General features: G+C 39.6%; 1 protein-coding gene across 1 annotated transcript; it reads left to right on the forward strand.

The window, feature by feature from the left end:
* Positions 1-1,601: 1,601 nt before the first annotated feature.
* LOC121736262 lies at positions 1,602-21,421 on the forward strand. The gene is made up of 12 exons (XM_042127345.1): positions 1,602-1,811; positions 6,043-6,207; positions 7,545-7,709; positions 9,178-9,339; positions 9,657-9,860; positions 11,020-11,141; positions 11,835-11,918; positions 12,775-12,953; positions 14,888-15,001; positions 19,593-19,711; positions 19,969-20,106; positions 21,255-21,421. Exons 1-12 carry the CDS (start codon positions 1,784-1,786, stop codon positions 21,419-21,421), a joined length of 1,647 nt encoding a protein of 548 aa, XP_041983279.1. The 5' UTR covers positions 1,602-1,783.
* The last annotated feature ends 463 nt before the right edge of the window (positions 21,422-21,884 follow it).

A 21,884-nucleotide genomic window follows, 5' to 3' on the forward strand; every position in this document is an offset into this window, starting at 1 on the left:
CACGCCGGTTTTCTGTGAGAACGTGGTATTTCTCCGGTCGAGCCGGCCCATTCGTGCCGAAGCATGGCTCTCCCACGTACAGGATGTTGTTAGTAGAGTAAAATCTAGACTAATATTATAAAGCGGAAGAGTTTGTTAGTTTGTTTGTTTGAACGCGCTAATCTCAGAAACTACTGGTCCGATTTGAAAAATTCTTTCAGTGCTAGATAGCCAATTTATTGAGGAAGGCTATAGCCTATAGCTTTTCTTGATCAATGGGCTATCTAACACTGAAATATTTTTTCAAATCGGACCAGTAGTTCCTGAGATTAGCACGTTCAAACAAACAAACAAACTCTGCAAAATTATAATATTAGCATAGATTTGAACGCGCTAATCTCAAGAGCTACTGGTCTGATTTGAAAAATTCTTTCGGTGTTAGATAGCCCATTTAATGAGGAAGGTTATAGGCTATATTTTATTACGCTAAGACTAATAGGAGCAAAGAAATAGAGGAAAATGTGGAAAAAATGGGGGAAATTATTTGAAAGGGCTTATCTCACGAACTACTGGAGCAATTTTTCTGTTATTTGGCACAGATAAGAAGTAGACCACGTGAAAGATCATATGCAATTTTTTGTGGACTAATTTGTCTGTGAAATATCTAATTTACGCGGGTGAAGTCGCGTGGAACGTCTAGTACGTTATAAATATACATTCATTGACCATACAAAAATTTAAAAAACTAGCGGTACTACGGAACCCTATATTGCACGTGGCCCGACACGCACTTCGCCGGTTTTTTTTTTATATTATAGGTACCCAGAGCAATGCTTGCAGGGCCATAGACCTCCCTGGTCTGGCCATTCTTGCGCCCCCCCAGAGTCTGCGCCCTGTGCCTGGGCACCGGTGGCACCGCCCTGTTTACGGCACTGCTGAAAATACTTGAAGCATTTTTGTGGAACAAATCGTTTGACACTCGTTATTTATCCGACACGTTCGAGCGCTATGACCATCATTTTCCTTTTTGCCTTTACGTAATTATACCCCTGTAGAACCGCCAGCCTGGTACAAATGACCAAGAATTTTGTGTCAGTATCTCCAGGCCTATTAGATTTAGGAGGATTTAGTCCAATTCCAGTGTAGGAATTGGACTTGTTTTTTTATTGGTTTCAATTTTTCGGATCGGAAATCGGAAAACCTTCATTGACTCTCATTGACTCCGCTATAATATTATAGTGTACTTACCATGAAGCTAATACAAAAGCTTTGTTTTAGCTTCGTGGTACTTACTGATTCATGAAGCCCCAAGCCACCCCAAGCGGCCACATCCGCGATAATAATAGATAAACTATTGTGAGACGGATAATTCGCATATCATAATTTTTAGGAACTTGTAACAAAAAATCTTGACCTTTGATCTTCAGACATAAATAGTTACATTATTTACCTACAAAAAACGAAATATTATCACCAAAACATGCTGAATCAATGCTGAATGACGGAGCAGTAGGTAATAATTGTTCTCGCGGCACGAATGTATGTTAGCTACAAACATAATATTTTACTTTGATAAACAGTTATTTACACCCAATTAGTATCTACTCGTATACCTACTCGTGTGGACGTGGTACAATTTCCATACACCTACAAGATAGCATAATCAAATAAAAGTTGTGAATAATAATCGCGGCATTTACCCGCGTTCCGGCGCAAAAATCAGACATTTTTACTTTTTTATTACTTTTGTTAGAACTTAGAAGCAACAGAGTGTTGTGCCAGTTACTTTGTTTGAATTTGGAATATGAGAAAAATACCGACTAGCGATGAAGGTAAGACTTTTTGAAACTGTAAATTAGTTGAATAAATTACACTTACAGCCACGGGCGTATATATAGCTTTGATAAGGGGGGGGGGGGGGGGGGTTTCCTTACGTAAAAAAGCGGCCAAGTGCGAGTTGGAATCGCCCATAAAGGGTTCCGCAGCAGCTAATAGGCAACGTGTTTAGGAAATCAAATATATTTTTTTATACATGTACCGCACCGATTTTAATCGGCGAGTTACATAATTATATTATTGTCGAAATTGGACAAGTAAGATGAATAGTAATGGGGGGGTCCGGAACTCCGGACCCCCAGGACACCCCCCCTTATATACGCCCATGCTTACAGCTGTTAAAATCAGTTATCAGTGTGAAAAAATTAGTGACTCTGACGGAACACAAAAAATAATGTGTATATAAGTGATAATTAGTTACTCGTGTATGCACTATGCGTCCAGCCTGTCATGAGTGCGGCGCTGCGGAGGACACGGCCCCGCACACCCTCGAGTCGAGGTGTGCGATCGTTGGGCCGTGCTGCGTGCAGCGCCATGAATCATGATCTCATGGCAGTGCTTGGGCGGGACCTCTCACTCTCGAGCATGGTTCGCTGCATGCTCGAGAGCGATGAGGCCTGGCCACAGCCTAGCAGGCGGCGGTCTCTTTCTGCGAAATCGTCCTTTCGCAGAAAGAGGCTGCGGAGCGGAACAGAGAGGATCATCCTCCGTTCCGCTCCGCCGGCGTAGGACGGGGGTGCGGAGGCGTCGTCACGCGAACCTCCAAACTTCCGTCTAATCCGGGGCTCCGGGCAAGGATAACCTGCCCGGCTTAGCTAGTCCCGGCGCCGATGGGAACGCTTTAGTTTGCCGAAGCGTTCCCTAACTTTGGTGGAAGTCCGGTCCCTTTTGAGGAAGATCGGCCGGTCGTGGAGGAAGTCCTGTGTTAGATAGATCCAGGACATCCCTCCGTATACGGCTGAAGGCAAACCGCAGGTGGTTTTAGTGGGTAAGAGTCCCACATACCCCCGGGGTGCTTCAGCTTAACTGAGGCTCATCCCCAACCCGGGGTACCCATAAAAGGTTTCCCCTGCGGAACAAAAAAAAACCGGCCAAATGTCGGCCACGCGTACCTAATGTAGGCACAGGTACCGCTAGTTTTTTTAAAATTTTTGTATGGGTCAATGGATGCATATTTATAACGTGTTTTACACTACTAACAACATCATCTCAGTTACTTTGAAAGGAATTTGAACGAAAAGTTCCTTTATACTTCGCCGAATACATTTTGTTAGTTGATCGACTATTACTATTATCCAAAATAATATTTCCTTTTAAATTTAGCATATTTCCTACTCACGTGAATTTTTTCACATTTCCAGAAGCAACCGTTTAGTTGGTAGAAGGGGGGGACACTGGACTCTAACGATTTTTTCCACTTTAAAACTTAATATTTCACAAACGGATCCCTAAATCGGAAAATGATCTCTGAATACTCATAATATTTAAAAAAAAAACCTATTCAACGTCCACCCTATCGTGTGGGGTGTCCACACGAAAAAAAAATTCATCCCCGCTTGAAGTGTAGGGAAGGTAAGTTTACCATAAAGATATTTTTTTAAGATTTCATGTAAGTACCATTTTGTCGGCATCATCAATATGTATTACTAGACGTTCCGCGCGGCTTCGCGTGGTCCTTCACGTGGTCTACTTCATAACTGATCCAAATAACAGAAAAAATGCTCTAGTAGTTCGTGAGCTAAGCCCTTTCAAATAATTTCACCCGTTTTTTCAACATTTTCCTCTATTTCTTCGCTCCTATTAGTCTAAGCGTGATAAAATATAGCCTATAGCCTTTCTCGATAACTGGGCTATCTAATACTGAAAATTATTTTCAAATCGGACCAGTACTTCCTGAGATAAGCGCGTTCAAATAAGCCCTTTCAAATAATTTTCCCCGTTTTTTTCCACATTTTTCTCTATTTCTTCGCTCTTATTAGTTTTAGCGTAATAAAATATAACCTATAGCCTTTTTCGATAACTGGGCTATCTAACACTGAAAGAATTTTTCAAATCGAACTAGTAGTTCCTGAGATTAGCGCGTTCAAATAAGCCCTTTCAAATAATTTCCCCCCGTTTTTTTGACATTTTCCTCTATTTCTTCGCTCCTATTAGTCTTAGCGTAATAAAATATAGCCTATATATAGCCTTCCTCGATAAATGGACTATCTAATATTGAAAGAATTTTTCAAATCGGACCAGTAGTTCCTGAGATTAGCGCGTTCAAACAAACAAACAAACAAACTAACTAACTAACAAACTCTTCCGCTTTATAATATTAGTATAGATGTGCATTCATGCCAAAATAATAGCTTTGTAGGTCCTATAGTGTCTGAGCAAAACCGCGGACAGACAGACAGACGGACAGACAGACCGAAACTATAAGGGTTCCTTGTTGACTATGGAACCCTAAAAAGGGTGTATGCGTCCCCTGACGTGTTGATTTCACTGTAAGAGCCCCCGCAGACTGCAAACTTTCTATCGGCCGAAAGTTTGGTTTGGCCAGGTTTGGCTCTTGATCAGTATGAATCTGTATGGAAGTGCGCATATTACAACGATACCGAGTCGGCCGATAATTAAGTTTCATGGTCTATATCTATAGTCTATAACCAGGGGTCAATTAGTTTCGCTCGGGGTCCGTTTTAAGAGGAGTCCACACCGCCGTTTTTCCATACAAACGCTGTCCCCTGTTTCCTCCCTGGATAATGCCGGTAGAGTTATGATTTTTTTCCTGAATATCTATGGCCACTATTAGCATGTCCCTATGTTTTCTTTTTTTTCATAATTTTATTATTATAAAAGATAAGAACATCCAAAAACCCAAAAAAATTGCCAGATTTTCCTCTGTATTCAAACACCCAGAAAACAAAACTGGCTAAAATATAAAAAAAAAAAAAAACAGGAACACAGCTCAAGCCTTGCTTTAATTCTTAATGAAAAAAGTACTTAAATCGGTTAAGTTTTGGAGAAGGAATCAGCGGACAACGAATCGAAGATTTTCTGTTCTTTTATTAGAACTTTTGTCGTGTTGTCTCTATCGCGCTCTGCGGTGGGAGACTTGAGATTGGTGAGACAGCAATACATTTTCAAATACCTATTTTTAATTTCTCTCGCCCCTGGTGTATCCTCTTAAGACATGAAATGACCTTCGCGGTCCACACATTTTATACAAAAAATTTTATTAAACAAAGGTAATTACGAAAATTACAAAGGTATTTTTAGATATCAATGAGAAAAGTAACCATTTTTTGTAGCTAATTATCTCTGTGAAGTTTGGAGTGAAATATTGGTGCAAGCTATAGATATTGACATTAAATCCTGGAGATGTTGAAGTCCTAAGATGAACGAAGATCATTTTCGAACATGCTCGGTCCGCACACAATAGGTCGGCGGTCCGGATGCGGACCGCGGTCCGCCATTTGGTGACCCCTGGGTCTATACCATTGCCTTCAAAGTTAACCATCGTCCATCGGCAAACTATCGGCCGATGCTTAATCAGTACGATGTTCTTCCACGCGCGCACACGACTCCGATTGTTTGGTCGGCCGACTCGGCAGAAATCCGAATCGTGTAAAATTTAAAAATCTATCGCTATGAATGGAATCGTGCGAGAACAATCGGCCGACTGTCGTCTAGTCTGCGCACTCACAACAAACCCAACTGCTTAGTTGGCATACTGTGCGCGCTAACAGCCCAACCTACCAAACTATCGGCCCATCTGCGGGGGCTCTACGTAGGCCGTAGCCATCCGTAGCAGCGTTACAAGAGCAATTTTTTTTCACAATACGGGGTTTTCAGCGCTGCTCCTTCACAGTGAACTCTACATATATGTACAAGGAACACAATATAATATACATATAAGTACCCTAAAGTAATAATATTTTAAGTTTTGTTACATCTATACTATATAAGTTTGTTTGTTTGTTTGAACGCGCTAATCTCAGGAACTACTGGTCCGATTTGAAAAATTCTTTCAGTGTTAGATAGCCCATTTATCGAGGAAGGCTATAGCAGGCTATATTTTATTGCGCTAAGACTAATAGAAGCGAAGAACTAGTTCTGTATAAGGTACGTATCTACTCGTATACAGGAGTATAGCCGTATACTAGTAGGAACTAGTATATCTGTAAGTGAATTCCCCGTTTTAATGCAAAATATTGAATCATTTATTTTCATTAACCCTTTCAGTTCGTATCACCATCCGTCGTTGGTTCAACCCGACCGCGCTGGACGCGGGGCGACTGCGGGACGTCCTAGTGGGGGTGGTAATGACAGTGGGGCTGGCTGAAGCCTGCATCTTCCGGCTGCTGCACCATCATATTGCTGCTGGGGAGCTGCCGCCGTATATCACAGGTAAGGGACAGTACGTCTACTTGACCAAAAAAGTCCAAAACCGTACATAATAATTCGTACCTAACAAAATAAAATTTTCTTCAAGCAGTATTTTAAATGTGTCATGTGACCACCTCAGAAATATTTTATTTTCAACAAAAGAAGAATTATTATTAAAAACGGTTTATAAACGACAACGTTATACCGAAGTCACATAAATACTTCGAACTGAAGTTCCTCCTTGTTTGAAGTTGATTAAAAAATGTGTACGTTTATTTGGATACTTGTATGAGTTGTACTTACCTATTTCATTAGTGTCACCGCAGACTTACAATTTAAAGTTGGCCGACTATCGCAAAAACCACAGAAATAGATCAAGATAGAAGCGCCATGTCGCTCCAATTTGTATGAACACGAGCGTATGGCGCTTCTATCTTGATGTATTTCTGTGGTTTGTACGATAGTCGGCCAACTTTAAATTGTAAGCCTGCGGGGACCCTTAGACTATTGTTTTGTATTCGTTATCTTTTGATAATCTACTTACCGTCTTTGGCTTATCTCAATTCTCATATTCTCGGAATCACGTGTTAATTTATTTGCACAAAACACTCTACTTACTCTACATTTGTTGATTTGCTTTGAAAATTGATTCAAACTTGGTAGAACTTTGGTTCGCACTCGAGAGGGTGCTGCCCTAGTAGAAAAGTGGCAAGCGATTATCGTAAACGCCAACTAAATGTACCTATGCGATTTGACATAAGTCATCGCTTCGCTAGCGAATACTAATGTCAAATCCCACACATTTTGTTGGCGTTTACGATAATCGCTTGATACTTGTCTCTAGGCCCAGGTTCGATACCGGGTGGAGGCGTGTATCAATGAGATTTTCAGATCTTACGAACGCTCGCGCTCGTACGCGGTGAAGGATAACTTCGTGTGGAAACCCGCACATAGTTGGCCCCAGACGTATTGACCTGCTCATTCCTCTGGACTAGGCCGACTATTGTGAAAATGCCGTAGCAGATTTTCGGTTTGTTTGTTACACATATAAAATTTTGGAACGAAGTTTCTTATCGCGTGTTGCAAAAGGGGGCAGAGAAAAATAAGACGAAAAGTTGTAACGACACAAAGTTGTAACATCTGTAGCAAAAATGCTATACTTACATAGTTGACAGTTGTAAGCCGTGCGGTAGCGCGTATTTCTCTCTCTCTCGCATTGAACAGTGTGGTGTAGCGACGTTTTTTTGTTTTGTTTTTTTTAGTGTTTTTTGTACATAAGAAATAATAAACTGGAACTTCGTTCCACCCGGGTGTCCCTTGACACCTCTCAAGTTTTTCTTATTCTATTCTTTTTCTAGACGTCCTGATCGTGGTCTACCTCATGCTGGAGGCGTGCGTGTCCCCGCTGGTGTCGTGGTGGGGCTACCGCGCGCGCCGCCGGCAGCTCCTCACCTGGTCCGCCACCCTGACCGCCTGCCTCGCCGCCTGGTTCCTGCTGCGGACACCTGCGGAGGTGGATACAGGTACAGCTGGGTTATATTCGACTTGTATCCAGAAACTCCGTGCGATCATTGATTAATAGCAACTCCCACGCCGGTTTCGGTGACGTTAGCCGGTTTCACTGAAACCAGGCCGGCTACGCAGGAGTAATTTTATAGTGCCCAAGTGTGTGCGCAGTACACAAGAGCACTCTCTAATCTCTATTTCTTTACTCTCATAACCCCGTGGGACGGAAGACTGATACGACTGGCGAGAGATAAGGCGCAGGACCGACTTTTAACATGTCCATCCGACACATGGATCATCTACCTACAGACAATCAGGTGATCAGCCTGCATTGTCCTAACCAAACTTGGAAATAACATGTTTCATCGAACCCACGACCTCCGAGACAAGAGCCGACTACTGATCACATAATATGTGTGTGATCATTAGTCAATGCCTAGCGCGACGAGCGTTTATTGGATGTCGTGCGATGAAGTTTCCGATTCCGAGCCAAATTCCACATTGTGAATCATAGCTGGGCATTAACTCGTTAATCCGTTAATCGTTAATTAACGAAGTTAACATTTTGATTAACGGATTAACTTTTAAGTTAACTTTTTGAAATATTAACGGACTCGTTAACTTCCGTTAATATGCAGAAGTCCGTTAATCGTTAATCCAATGCATACTATTTACCGCACGGCACCGAGGCGCGGCGCGGCGCGAAAACAGGTTCAGACGAAACAAAAACAATACTAGATACATTTTCAGGCGCATGCGAGTGAGAAGAGATTTGTTTCGTTTTATCATTTCATTACTCAGCGCCGGTGCTTATAGAAAGAGAGTGATTTGTTTATTGTTATTATAAATCATTTGCATGTTGATAAAAAAGAGTGCAGCATAATTTAGTTGGGTAGAATACAATAATTATAGAAGTATTTTGTTTTGTCCCTAACCTGTTAACTTCCAAAACCTTAAACCAACAGGTTTTGTATGTACACTAACGCAATGATATCAGTTACAACAAGGCCATATTATTACACATATTAACGAATTAACGATCAACGTTAACTTGCGTTAATTCGTCCGAAATGTAACTATTTAACGTTTAACGAAGCTAACATTTTTCTTAACGGATTAACAATTAACGAAGTTAACTATTTGATTAACGGTGCCCAGCTATGTTGTGAATCAAAGTGCTTCAAGTCGAATTACATGCTAGTTTTGATCATCACCATCACACTTTGAGATGCGTTATGACCAATCCTATACCTACACTTTTGACATCTACTTCGCTATCGAAACTAGTAAACGCATTTTAAAAATATAACGCATACGGTGATCGCACATTTCGTTGTATGTTAATATGATGCACGAAATGCGGCGCTGCGCTGCAGTGCGGACAAATCTCCAATCAGCAGGCTTTTTTATAGCTATATGGCGCACTTACCGGGTAGGCACGCTTTGCCACACCCACTATAGCTAAAATCCTAAATCCCATTTCAGGACTATGCGTTACCAGCACACCCGAGAGCCGCTACTCTGCAGCTCGTCTGGTGATCCTGCTGTTGGCCGCGCCGGTGCTGGTGGCGGCGCGCGCGGCGGTCTGGTGCCATGGTCTCGCGTACATAGAGGACCACGCACCTGACCGGACACCGGTGCAATTTAGTACGTATCCAGACAGGCTCAATTTATACCGCTGCGGAGAGTGGAAGCGACTTTTGCAACGAAACTGTACATAGCATAATGAACTTTATGTCAACAGTTTATCATACAAATTAAATACGAGCCAAAAATTTGATTTTTCCGCGGAATTCTCGAGAATTCGCCGGTGCCATCTGTGGAATCTGCGGGAAGTGGCGCGAACTAGTCAAGTGAAAGTCCTCATGCAAAAGCATTCCAGCGAATTCCCGCGTCATGAGGCGAAGTTAACGCTTCCAATCCGCGCCGGTGTAAATTGAGCCTAATGAATTTGCAACTTTCAGGTGCCTTCGTCCTATCGCGGGTGCTACCACTCGTCGCCGGCGTGGGCATGACGGCCAGCCTTGTGGACAGCAACCTGCCCGTCCAGGTGGCTTTCTTCGTAATGGGAATGGTGCTGCACGTCGTCCTGCTCATGACGGTAGTCCCGAAACAGGATCCCAAGGTCAAGGGTGTGGTGAAGAGTCCACCGCCGATGAATGATAGAGGTTAGAAATTTTTTGAAGTTGAGATCTTCGATCAAATATTTGATCGATATAATATTATTGTTACGGTACATGGTATACGGACACGTAGTGCCATCTAGCGACAAACCAGCGAAACTTACCGAGGGAACACAGGCAACCTAAATCCCCTACTCAATACTAGATGGAGTGAGATGCGCAAGAACATACTCGAACCTTCTAGAAAAGTCCAACAGTTGTTTACGTGTTTACCGGTTTATTTTGTTTACGTGTTTAGTTGTTTATGTTTATTGTGGTACATGCTCGAGCCTCCTAGAAAGTTCCCATACTTGTTTACTTGTTTACGTGAATCGGGAACTTTCTGGAATTCGTCTCGCCATATAAAAAGCCGCAGGTAGACGGCCCGTTCAGTTCGTTTCGAGCTATCATCAAGGCGATTTCGGAGTGACAAATAGTGAGTGAACCAGTGAAACCTGCGACTTGGCTACGACCTAGGACAGTGATAGTGCTTAGTGATTGGACCTAGTGATTAGTGTTTGGACTTAGAGCTAAGTGTTGTGACCTAGTGTGTGCTTGTGTGACCTAGTGTTTGTGAATAAAGTCTTCAAGAGAGTCAGCAGGTCTTTCTCTCCAAATCCTTCGAACCCTAGCACGTAACATTATTATACATATAGAAATATTTGATTTAATATTAATATTTGATCGAAGGTTAAAATATTCTAATAATGAAATAAGAAACACCAGAAAACCTGATAAAAAAAGGGGTGAGGAGTAAGCTCTCTGCCTGGCTGTGTGACTGTCTGTCTGTTTCTCTGTGACCTCTTCACGGCCAAACCGCTGAACCGATTTTTCTGAACGGTATCTTATACTTTGAATCCCGGGAAAGGACATAAGATACTTTTCGTCCCGAAAAAATGTTCGGTTCCAGCGCGATAAACGAATTTTGTGAGTAATTTAAGAGTAGGTAAGTGTAAAACTCTGGAACAAACTGTCACCAGCAGTGTTTCCGGACCAATACAACCTGCAAACCTTCAAAAAGAGAGCGTATTCCCCCATAAAAGGCCGGTATGCAGTTCTTCTAATGTTGCGAGTGTCCATGGGCACGCGCGACGGTAGTTGCTTTCCATCGTGACCCGTTTGCTCGTTTGCCCCCTTATTTTATAAAAAAAATCCTTTCGGTCAGGTTTCACCGCGAGCGTCTGTCGCGTGGTCCGCAACCCGCTTCTGACGTCACAAGTGCTGGCCATCTCGCTGCTGGCGGCCGCGCTGTGGACGTACGGGTACTATAGAAACGATGTCATCAAGGTACGGTCGCGGTTATACTAATTGTGTTGTTGCCAAGGTCAAAGATTAGATTTTTAAAATAAAATAAAGATATTATAATTATATATTAACGGTTAACGCTAAGTATTTTTTCCACAGCTTGATATCTTATATATTTTGTTTATTATGACTTATGAGGATCATTTAAAATTGAATATGCAAGTCGATAGTCAAATACACTTGATGGCAGTGCCGAATTTGTATTTTTAATGAGTATAGGACACTATTTCCACTGCACCATGTATGTAATCTGTCTATCCCCCTGTAGACGCTGCCGTCCCAGGACACTATCGTCCGTAGGCTGCGGCCTATACGGCCTATTTATAAATCCGGGGCTGCTTGATGGTAATATAGTAGAGCGAGAGCTCAGCTAAAATAAATTAAAAATAAATCTGGGCAGCCAGACCTTCGTCATTTCATATAGAAGCTTAATATTTTTCAGAAACATAATATTATACCATAACAGATTTTGGATATAAGAAAATAGATGAAAACTTAAAAATGGGTTAGTTAAGGTTAAATCCTCGCCTTTAAACCAAGACGTTTTACGTTCGCGTTCGATGATATGAAGTTGACGATTGACTCGTCTAATGTCAAAAATACTATAATCTACATAAAGAACTTTTTACCTATACTTACAGGCTTTTGTACAGTACTAAATTCTATAATTTCCAGGTGAAATACAACATGGCAGTCAGGAGTAACATCAGCAACTTTACTGAGACATTGCAGTATTCCTTCGTCATATTAGTTGTGGTGGTAAGTAATATCGAAACGATAACGAAGTTCGTTGGTATAGATTTGACATAAATAAATAATAGTCGTGTGATCACGTGATTTAGTGACTGACGGCCGCACACGGTCATTTAGTGATTATTTAACTTTAATAATATTATTAAGTAAAGTTATAATTTAGTAATCACTAAAAAGTTAAGTTATCTTTGAATGACAGACAGCGAAGCCTTAGTAAATCCCGTGTTTACCCTTTGCGTACGGAACCACAATGGAATCCTAAAAATTAAAAAATTCAAAAGTTTAAAATTCAATTTCTAAACATTAATTTGATAATAATATTGTAAATGACACCGTTTTTCTAAGGTATAAAAATATAATGTAAGTGTAGATGTAAGTATAAAAATATAATGGACGCTGTTAAGCATTAATTGTGTATCATCCCACAAAAATTATCTATTGAGCTATGAATGCAATTATGTTCTTTAGATCATATTTTAAAACAAGACGGCATTCATAACTCAACAATAAAAAATTGTGGGTTAGTACACAAATGCTTAAACGCGAGCAAATAAGATATACAAGGTGTAACAAGAGTGTAACGAAACTAAGTGATAATACTTTAGGGTGTGTATGTGTTCCTTATATAAAGTTCACTGTGAAAGTAGCAGCGCTGAAAGAGCAAAATTTCTTTTCGTGATTTGTATGGGCAAGCCCGCGAGTGATGAATTTTTCCAAACATAGGTGAAAAAAAAGTTACTTACGGTCTACTCTCTTAGCGCTGCTACTTTCACAGCGAACTCTATTTACCCCATACACACCTTAAAGTATTATCACTTAGTTCTGTTACACCCTGTTGACCGTAACTAAACTTCGTCATCAGTTCCAAAGCACCCGCCTGTCCCCCCCGCTGTTGGCGCGGTGGTCCAACACCAAGGGTGTGAAGCAAGCCTTGATGCCGGCGGTGCTGGCGCTGGTGATGATCATGATGATGATGTTCATGAGCGACTGCGATCCGGGGACGATGGTGATGGAGCCGAGGAACTGCAGTTTAGAATGCGGGTGAGAGAAGTGTGGTGGATTTTGTTGTGAAACGAACGGTGCCAGATAATTTTTTTTATGTGTACTTAAGAGTTATGTATAATATCTATTTTTGATTTTGTTACTACCTCCAAAGTTTTCTTTGTATTAAGTATTCAATTTAGTAAGTACACAAAATGGCGGATTATAGAAGGAAAATGCAGTAGTCGATTAATCCATCAGATACATACGTTACGAGTATGTCAAATCACATACAATTTTGACATCTTCATCAAACTTCGCAATCGAAACTAGAGAATTAATTAATTTTATATTGTATTTTGTGGAGCTTCTGTTATGATTACCGTGTCACCTGCTAAGATTACAATTTATGATCACTGTGCTTATTAAGGGGTAGTTCCCGAACCGGTGGTAGGCACCATGTAGACGTTCTGAGAACATTTGTTTCAAATTTATTCAGAAACTAGATGTTCCGCGCGGCTTCGCCCGCGTAAATTAGGAATTTTACAGAAACCGTACATTTTTCCATAAAAAATATTTCCCCCGTTTTTCCCACATTTTCCTGAGGTCGTATTAGTCTTAGCGTGATAATATAATATAGCCTATAGTCTTACTCGATAAATGATCTATCTAACACTGAGATAAGTTTTTAAATCGGACCTGTAGTTCCTGAGATTGACGCGTTCAAGCAAACATACTCTTCAGGTTTATAATATTAGGTACCTAGGTATAGATTTTTTTTAATAATCGCTTGACAAACTCGAGTCTCGATCTAAAAGACTATGAAATGGTATAATATGGTAGTGATGATGATGATGATGAATGTAATTTGCATAGTAGCATATGCTTTCTGTTCTTAAAACAACGCTGAAACTCCCAAACTTGTATCTATAAAGAATCAGGAGTTCTCTCAGCAACTTCCGAACCACGGTATACGAGTACCAGGTATATCTCGGTGCAAAATCTTAATTGTTGGTAGCATATGCTTAGAATACTTCTCACGAAACCGAAGTCACCACATGTTTCCCTATAAGTTTTGAGGAGTTCCCTCGATTACTTATGGATCCTTCATCAGATCACCACTTTTGTGAATATAATACCAAATTGGGATGATACCCTATATACCAAAAGAAAAAATTTGAAAATCGGTTAACAAACGGCGGAGTAATCGTTGAATATAAGAAAACGAACATAACACCTCCCCCATTTTGAAAGTCGGTTAAAATTGTAGCCTAAATGTTATTCTGATGTATAAGCTATATTATTGTAAAGTTTCATCAAAATCCGTTCAGTAGTTTTTGCGTGAAAGAGTAACAAATATCCATACATCCATACATCCAAACAAACTTTCGCCTTTATAATATTAGTAGGATTAGTAGGATAAAACAATTTTTATTGAATTGAAAACTTCTTTAGCGGCGTAGAGCACTTTTGTGGGATGGGTAAAAACTGTGAAACTCGCGTCAGATTCTCGTGCTGTTCGAAAAACCGTAAGACGGTTGGAGAGTAGTATTGTAACATCGAAATCGATTAATCGAACAATCGATTGTTTTTTTTCGATTGTCGATATTTTTTTATCGATTGTAAGGGTTTCGATTAATTAAAAAAATCGATTTTTTAAAAATCAATTTTCATAAAAAATGGTTTAAAAATTTAATCGATTGTAAGGGTTTCGATTAATTAAAAGAAACGATTTTTTAAAAATCGATTTTCAAAAACAATGGTTTTAAAAAAAAATGTAAGGGTTTCGAGTAATTAAAACAAATCGATTTTTTAAAAATCGATTTTTATAAAAAAATGGGTTAAAAAAATAATGCACAACGTTAATAATCAAGTTTTTACTTCTGCCGGCACTTCCGGAGTGCAACCCGTCTTTTTTTATACTAATAATGTTTTCATGTAAATATGTTTGGTGTTCTAAATAAATAATGATGAAAGCACGCTGTTCTCTTCAGGTGTGCCGATCGCTACGTGGCGTTCTCCCCGGTCTGTATGCTGGACGACCTCACCACCTACCCCTCGCCCTGTCTCGCTGGCTGCTCCACCCAGGAGGTGGTCGATGGACTCAGGTACCGAGCAAAATACCTAAGTATATAATATAACTATAAATGCGAAAGTGTGTCTGTCTGTCTGTTACCTGTTCACGCCCAAACCGCTGAACCTATTTTTCTGGGTACGGAGATACTTTGAGTCCCGGGAAAGGACATACGATACTTTTTAACCGGGTAAATTGTATGGTTCCCGCACAATAGACATAACTACTTTATTTTTAAATATTTAAAATAAAGATTTAAAAATTGGATTCTGACAATTTTAATCGCAAGTGCCAAAACACAAACAACAATACGACCAAAGAGGAACACGTCCAGCGAATAAGTCATAGTTTTAAATTCGTAGTGATAAGAAAACGACTTCAGTAACACAGTAGATAGTTTATTTATTTATATTATTACACAGGTTGTACACAGATACCAATTTTGTTATAAGTTGAGCCTCTTCCATAGCTTAGTAATGGAATGCTGCCTGCTAACATCGCTAGGCTTTTTATACCCAAAATCTAAAATACAATTCAACAACTATTTTTCTTACAATTAATGACGAAGTATGTAAAACTAGAACAATTTGTAGTAGTATTTGTGATACTAATTTTGCAACAAATTTCACTAAAGGACAGAGTCTAAACCTAAAAATATCGTTATGAAAAGTTGTTCAGTTATTTTGAGTAGCATAATTATTATTCTTAATTTCTAGAAACTTCTACGGAAGGTTACTTCCGTAGAAGTAGTTATATTAAATCCATACTAATATTATAAATGCGAAAGTATCTCTGTCTGTCTGTCTGTCTGTCTGTCTGTCTGTCTTGCTTTCACGCCAAAACTACTGAACCGATTACAATGAAATTTTGTATACAGTTATTCTAGAGTCTGAGAAAGGACATAGGCTACATTTTGATGTGGGAAAATATCTTATTTCCATGAAAATTTCGATGAAAATGAATTCGCATTGCGCGTGGCCAGCGCTCATCCCGGGGGTCGCGGGTTCGAGTCCCGCAAGCGGAACAAAAAGTTTTCAATTTTCCTGGGTCTTGGATGTGTATTAAAATAAAATTTCAAAAATCTTAAACATATTTTATGTATAATATTATAAAAAATCCAGAAATATATCGATGGAATGAACATTTTAGTTCTAATACGATTCAACAGATGGCGTTTTATTTTTTACTTTATTGTAACATAGAACTAATCATACTAATTATTAGTTAGTATGTTTTTGTTTATAGTTTTTAATACGTTAGAATATGATGTTTAATCCATACTAATATTATAAATGCGAAAGTATCTCTGTCTGTCTGTCTGTCTGTCTTGCTTTCACGCCAAAACTACTGAACCGATTGCAATGAAATTTTGTATACAGTTATTCTAGAGTCTGAGAAAGGACATAGGCTACATTTTGATGTGGGAAAATATCTTATTTCAATGAAAATTTCGATGAAAATGAATTCGCATTGCGCGTGGCCAGCGCTCATCCCGGGGGTCCTGGGTTCGAGTCCCGCAGGCGGAACAAAAAGTTTTCAATTTTCCTGGGTCTTGGATGTGTATTAAAATAAAATTTCAAAAATCTTAAACATATTTTATGTATAATATTATAAAAAATCCAGAAATATATCGATGGAATGAACATTTTAGTTCTAATACGATTCAACAGATGGCGTTTTAATTTTTACTTTATTGTAACATAGAACTAATCATACTTATTAGTTAGTATGTTTTTGTTTATAGTTTTTAATACGTTAGAATATTATCTATACTAATATTATAAATGCGAAAGTCTGTCTGTCTGTCTGTCTGTCTCGCTTTCACGCCAAAACTACTGAACCGATAGTAATGAAATTTTGTACACAGATAGTCTAAAGCCTGAGAAAGGACATAGGCTACTTTTTAACTGGAAAAAGGGGTTGTAAGGGGGTGAAAATGCGTAAATTTGGTCAAATTAACTTAGTTCCAAAAACTTAAAACAGATGGCGCCAAGAGTCCCCTAGATCGCGCTATTGCTTGCACATACGTATTTCTATAAGAGGTGGTACCATGTTGAGGTAGGTTTTACGATTCTTTCGATTGTTATACACGTTAATATTAACTAACTAGCTGTTGCCCGCGACTTCGTCCGCGTGGACTTTAGTTTATAGCGCGCGGTGTCAACAAAATTTGTGTCAAATTTAAAAACTTTTTAAAACCCTGGTAAGTGGTACCCCTCTTAGGGCCGCGTTACACCGGAATGGCAGCGCTGAAAGTGCTCGCCTCGCCGCTGCCATTCCGGTGTAGCGCGGCCCTTAATTAATCAAAATACCCAAAAACAGCTGTGCAGTGTGCACATAATCTATACTAATATTATAAATGCGAAAGTATCTTTGTCTGTCTGTCTGTCTGTCAGTCTCGCTTTCACGCCAAACGCCAAAAGTATCTCTGTCTGTCAGTCTGTCTGTCAGTCTCGCTTTCACGCCAAACGCCAAAACTACCGAACCGATGGTAATGAAATTTTGTATACAGATAGTCTAAAGCCTGAGAAAGGACATAGGCTACTTTTTAACTGGAAAAAGGGGTTGTAAGGGGGTGAAAATGCGTAAATTTGGTCAAATTAACTTAGTTCCAAAAACTTAAAACAGATGGCGCCAAGAGTCCCCTAGATCGCGCTATTGCTTGCACATACGTATTTCTATAAGAGGTGGTACCATGTTGAGGTAGGTTTTTCGATTCCTTCGATTGTTATACACGTTATTAACTAATAACTCACCTACCAACTTAGACATCAAATTCAAAAACAACAGCGCCAAAACTACTGAACCGATTGTAATGAAATTTTGTACACAGATAGTCTAAAGCTTGAGAAAGGACATAGGCTACTTTTTAACTGGAAAAAGGGGTTGTAAGGGGGTGAAAATGCGTAAATTTGGTTAAATTAACTTAGTTCCAAAAAACTCAAAACAGAATGCGCCAAGAGTCCCCTAGATCGCGCTATTGCTTGCTCATGCGTATTTCTATAAGAGGTGGTACCATGTTGAGGTAGGTTTTACGATTCTTTCGATTGTTATACACGTTAATATTAACTAACTAGCTGTTGCCCGCGACTTCGTCCGCGTGGACTTTAGTTTATAGCGCGCGGTGTCAACAAAATTTGTGTCAAATTTAAAAACTTTTTAAAACCCTGGTAAGTGGTACCCCTCTTAGGGCCGCGTTACACCGGAATGGCAGCGCTGAAAGTGCTCGCCTCGCCGCTGCCATTCCGGTGTAGCGCGGCCCTTAATTAATCAAAATACCCAAAAACAGCTGTGCAGTGTGCACATAATCTATACTAATATTATAAATGCGAAAGTATCTTTGTCTGTCTGTCTGTCTGTCAGTCTCGCTTTCACGCCAAACGCCAAAAGTATCTCTGTCTGTCAGTCTGTCTGTCAGTCTCGCTTTCACGCCAAACGCCAAAACTACCGAACCGATGGTAATGAAATTTTGTATACAGATAGTCTAAAGCCTGAGAAAGGACATAGGCTACTTTTTTTACTGGAAAAAAGGGTTGTAAGGGGGTGAAAATGCGTAAATTTGTTCAAATTAAGTTAGTTCCAACAATTCATAATAGATGGCGCCGTGCGTCTTCTACATCGCGCTGACGCTTGCTCAAAAGTCTTCCTATAAGACGTGGTATCATCTTACATTTAAGTTTCGATTTTTTTCGATTGTTATATCTATTCTACGGTATTAAATAACTCAGTACTTTATCTGTGCAGTGACGTAACCTTAAATCTATCAATGATAAATAGTTTATGGGTAAAGTTGTGTAATCGGAGGGCTAAATAAGCTTTAAAATTTGGCATAAAATATAAAGTTTAATATAAAAAAATGAAATACTTATTGTGTGCACACTGCACAGCTGTATTGATTTAAGGGGTACCAGGGTTTTTTTATAAAAGCTTTTGACACCAATTTTGTTGACATCGCGCGCTATAAAGTACTATAAACTGAAGTCCACGCGGACGAAGTCGCGGGCAACAGCTAGTACAATATTATAAATTATAAAACAGGCCTTATCATTACATAATAAATTATACAGAATTATTAACAATCTAACTTTAATTTAATCATTCAGTTTCAATAAGATTATTTACCTTTCGCTACAGTGATGATCGTAAATACAGTGTTTAAAAATCCACAACTATTTAATTCGTAACATATGAGATTTTTAACAATTATCTTTATTTTAATATATCAATAAAATCGTGGAATTAAATATACGAATCAACATATTACAGATCAGTTTTGACTCCGGCCATAGACAACGCTACTCGTTAAAGGTTGGCAAATTGAATTTGGTTTCTTTACAGCGCGTATAGTCTATTAAAGGCTCTTATACATCATCATTACACAATATTGTTTTAACTGGCAAATTTAACGTAGCAAAATTATAACAGTAGGTAACAAGTTAACAACCCTAGCGACGATTTTCGTCAGAATACGTCAAATTTAAAAATTTCAACATCAGTTCTAAGTCGGCATACTCTATAATTCTGTCTACTCTGGTTCCCGCATGATAAACTAATTTTGGCGCAACGAAGTTTCGGGTGTCATCTTTTTCCATAGATTTTATCTAATCCCTAGGTTTTATTTCCAGCCTATACGTGAACTGCACGTGTGGCGACCGCGCGGTGTCTGGCACGTGCGGCGCGGACCGTTGCAGTGCAGCATTCGAACTGCATCAAATGCTGTTCGTGGTCATTGTTGCTGCTGCCAGTGAGTTATCATTTGTTTGTGTAGTGAATGTAAGTTGCAGCTTACCAATAAAGGTAGAGAAGTTTATCCTTAAATAGTAGGTAAGTGCTTTTGATTTGGCACATTTGTTTAGACGCTGATATAGATAATAGACATACTTAATACTTATACAAAAACTGGGTACTTCTGAATATATTACATACCTATATACGGGTCGAATTGATAACCTCCTTTTTTAAAGTCGGTTTAGATAATAAATAAAAGCCATTGTATTACAGTATCAGCAATGGCAACGCACGGTGCGGTCGCAGTGCGAGCGGCGGACGCGCGCGACCGCGCGGTGGCGCTCGGCGTCGGCTGCGCTGTGGTTGCGGCCGTCGTCGCGGTCACACATACCTACCTCGCTGTGGTCACTTGTAAGTAATCAAACGAAGCACCAGGCTGCACTTGAGTAAATCAAGTCGCCAGGCCCGTTAGACAAAGTATCTTTCGTTAAAAACGATGACGAAATTCGTTATCAAAATGTATGGGGTTTGACATAAGTCATCGCTAAATGACATTTACAGACGTAGACTAATGTCAAATCCCATACATTTTGATAACGAATATCGTCATCGTTTATAACGAAAGAGACTTTGTCTAAGGGGCCAGTTTCGATAGCGAAGTTAGATTTCGAAAATGAATGGGATTCGACATCGCGTCGTAATGTCTTGGCGCTTGCGATGCGTTAAACTCAAACACCAATCACCATACATTTTCGAATTTAATTGACGCTTAATTTTTATAAACTTGATATGGAAATGACCAGTGGCGGGGCAAGACCGCAATGTGATGTATGCAAGATATTTTGCGAGGCCCTCTGATAGATGACGCAAGAGGACGGATTTTGTTGAGAGACAGATTTTTGTGATACTCAAACTTTTATTAACTTACTTACTTATAAAAATTTGAGTATCAAAACTTTAAGAGGATTCCACACCGCCATTTTTTCCATACAAACGTTGTCCCCTGTTTCCTCCCTGGATAATGCTAGTAGAGTTATAATTTTTTTCCTGAATATCTACGGCCACTAATACAATGTCCCTATGTTTTCTTTTTTTTCATAATTTAATTATTAAATAAGATATAAACGTTCAAAAACCCAAAAAAATGGCCAGCTTTTCCACTGTGTTCAAACGTCCAGAAAACAGATTTGGATAGATTATACAAAAAAAGCAAAACATAGGAACACAGCTCAAGCCTTTTTTTAATCTTTAATGAAAAAAGTACTTAAATCGGTTAAGTTTTGGAGAAGGAATCAGGGGACAACGAATCGTTGATTTTCTGGATTTTCTGCAGTTGTCTCTATCGCGTTCTGCGGTATAGGCTTGAGGTAAGGGAGACAGCTATAGATATTACACGTACTTTTTTTTCATTTCTCTAGCTGCTGTGGTATCCTCTTAAAAGGCGAGGCGTAGGTGCGGCCTCGTGGTCCGAGGGGCCTCGCACCCCTTGGACCACGAGGCCGCGCCTACGCCTCCAACCTCTGGAAATAAACAATTAAACATTCTTGATTTTATTGCAGCGAACATGTGCGCGCTGTTCGCTGGTGGTGTGTGCGTGGTGCCATCAGCCGGTCTCCCCCAGCTGGTGGGGATATCCAGCGCGGTGCTGCTGGCGTTATCCTGTCTCGTCTCCACTATCGTCTGCCTGCGACTATGGAGGACCAAGCGAACGGATACAGAGCTATAATAAAATATGTTTTTAAGGTTATACTTTTTTTACTGATTGTACATCACATACTAAATGAATGAATAAAATTAGCGATTAAACGTAGAAAATTGTAACAACTTCGACCTAATCGACCATATTTTTCGAAATAGATAGCAACATCGAGCTGATCCTTACGATAGCAAGACAAAGCTACAGTTTTTAAATATCAAGCCATTTGAATTACATTTACAGTTTATAGTAAAACTACAATAGTAACCATTAAACTCACACCAATATTCAGAAGATTGAACACTCAATACTAATAATTTCACTCGGAACCTTCGAAGAAAAACTACTCCCCGAAATAACTTTCAATTAGATAGGGCTTCAGTTAATTGTTTGTCAGTATATAAGGGGCGAAAAGTTCTCCACACATCATTCCAACTTCGGCAATGGCTGCTCTGCTTCGTCTGATCAAGCGCGGTGCCATCTGCCTGCTGTT

This window comes from Aricia agestis, chromosome 18, assembly GCF_905147365.1.
Source record: "Aricia agestis chromosome 18, ilAriAges1.1, whole genome shotgun sequence".
NCBI lineage: Eukaryota > Metazoa > Arthropoda > Insecta > Lepidoptera > Lycaenidae > Aricia > Aricia agestis.

Coding starts and splice junctions, on each gene's coding strand:
- LOC121736262 (XM_042127345.1), top strand. CDS start 1,784: ATGAGAAAAATACCGACTAGCGATGAAG. Junction 12,954..14,887: donor AACTGCAGTTTAGAATGCGG/GTGAGAGAAGTG, acceptor TGTTCTCTTCAG/GTGTGCCGATCGCTACGTGG. Junction 20,107..21,254: donor CTACCTCGCTGTGGTCACTT/GTAAGTAATCAA, acceptor ATTTTATTGCAG/CGAACATGTGCGCGCTGTTC.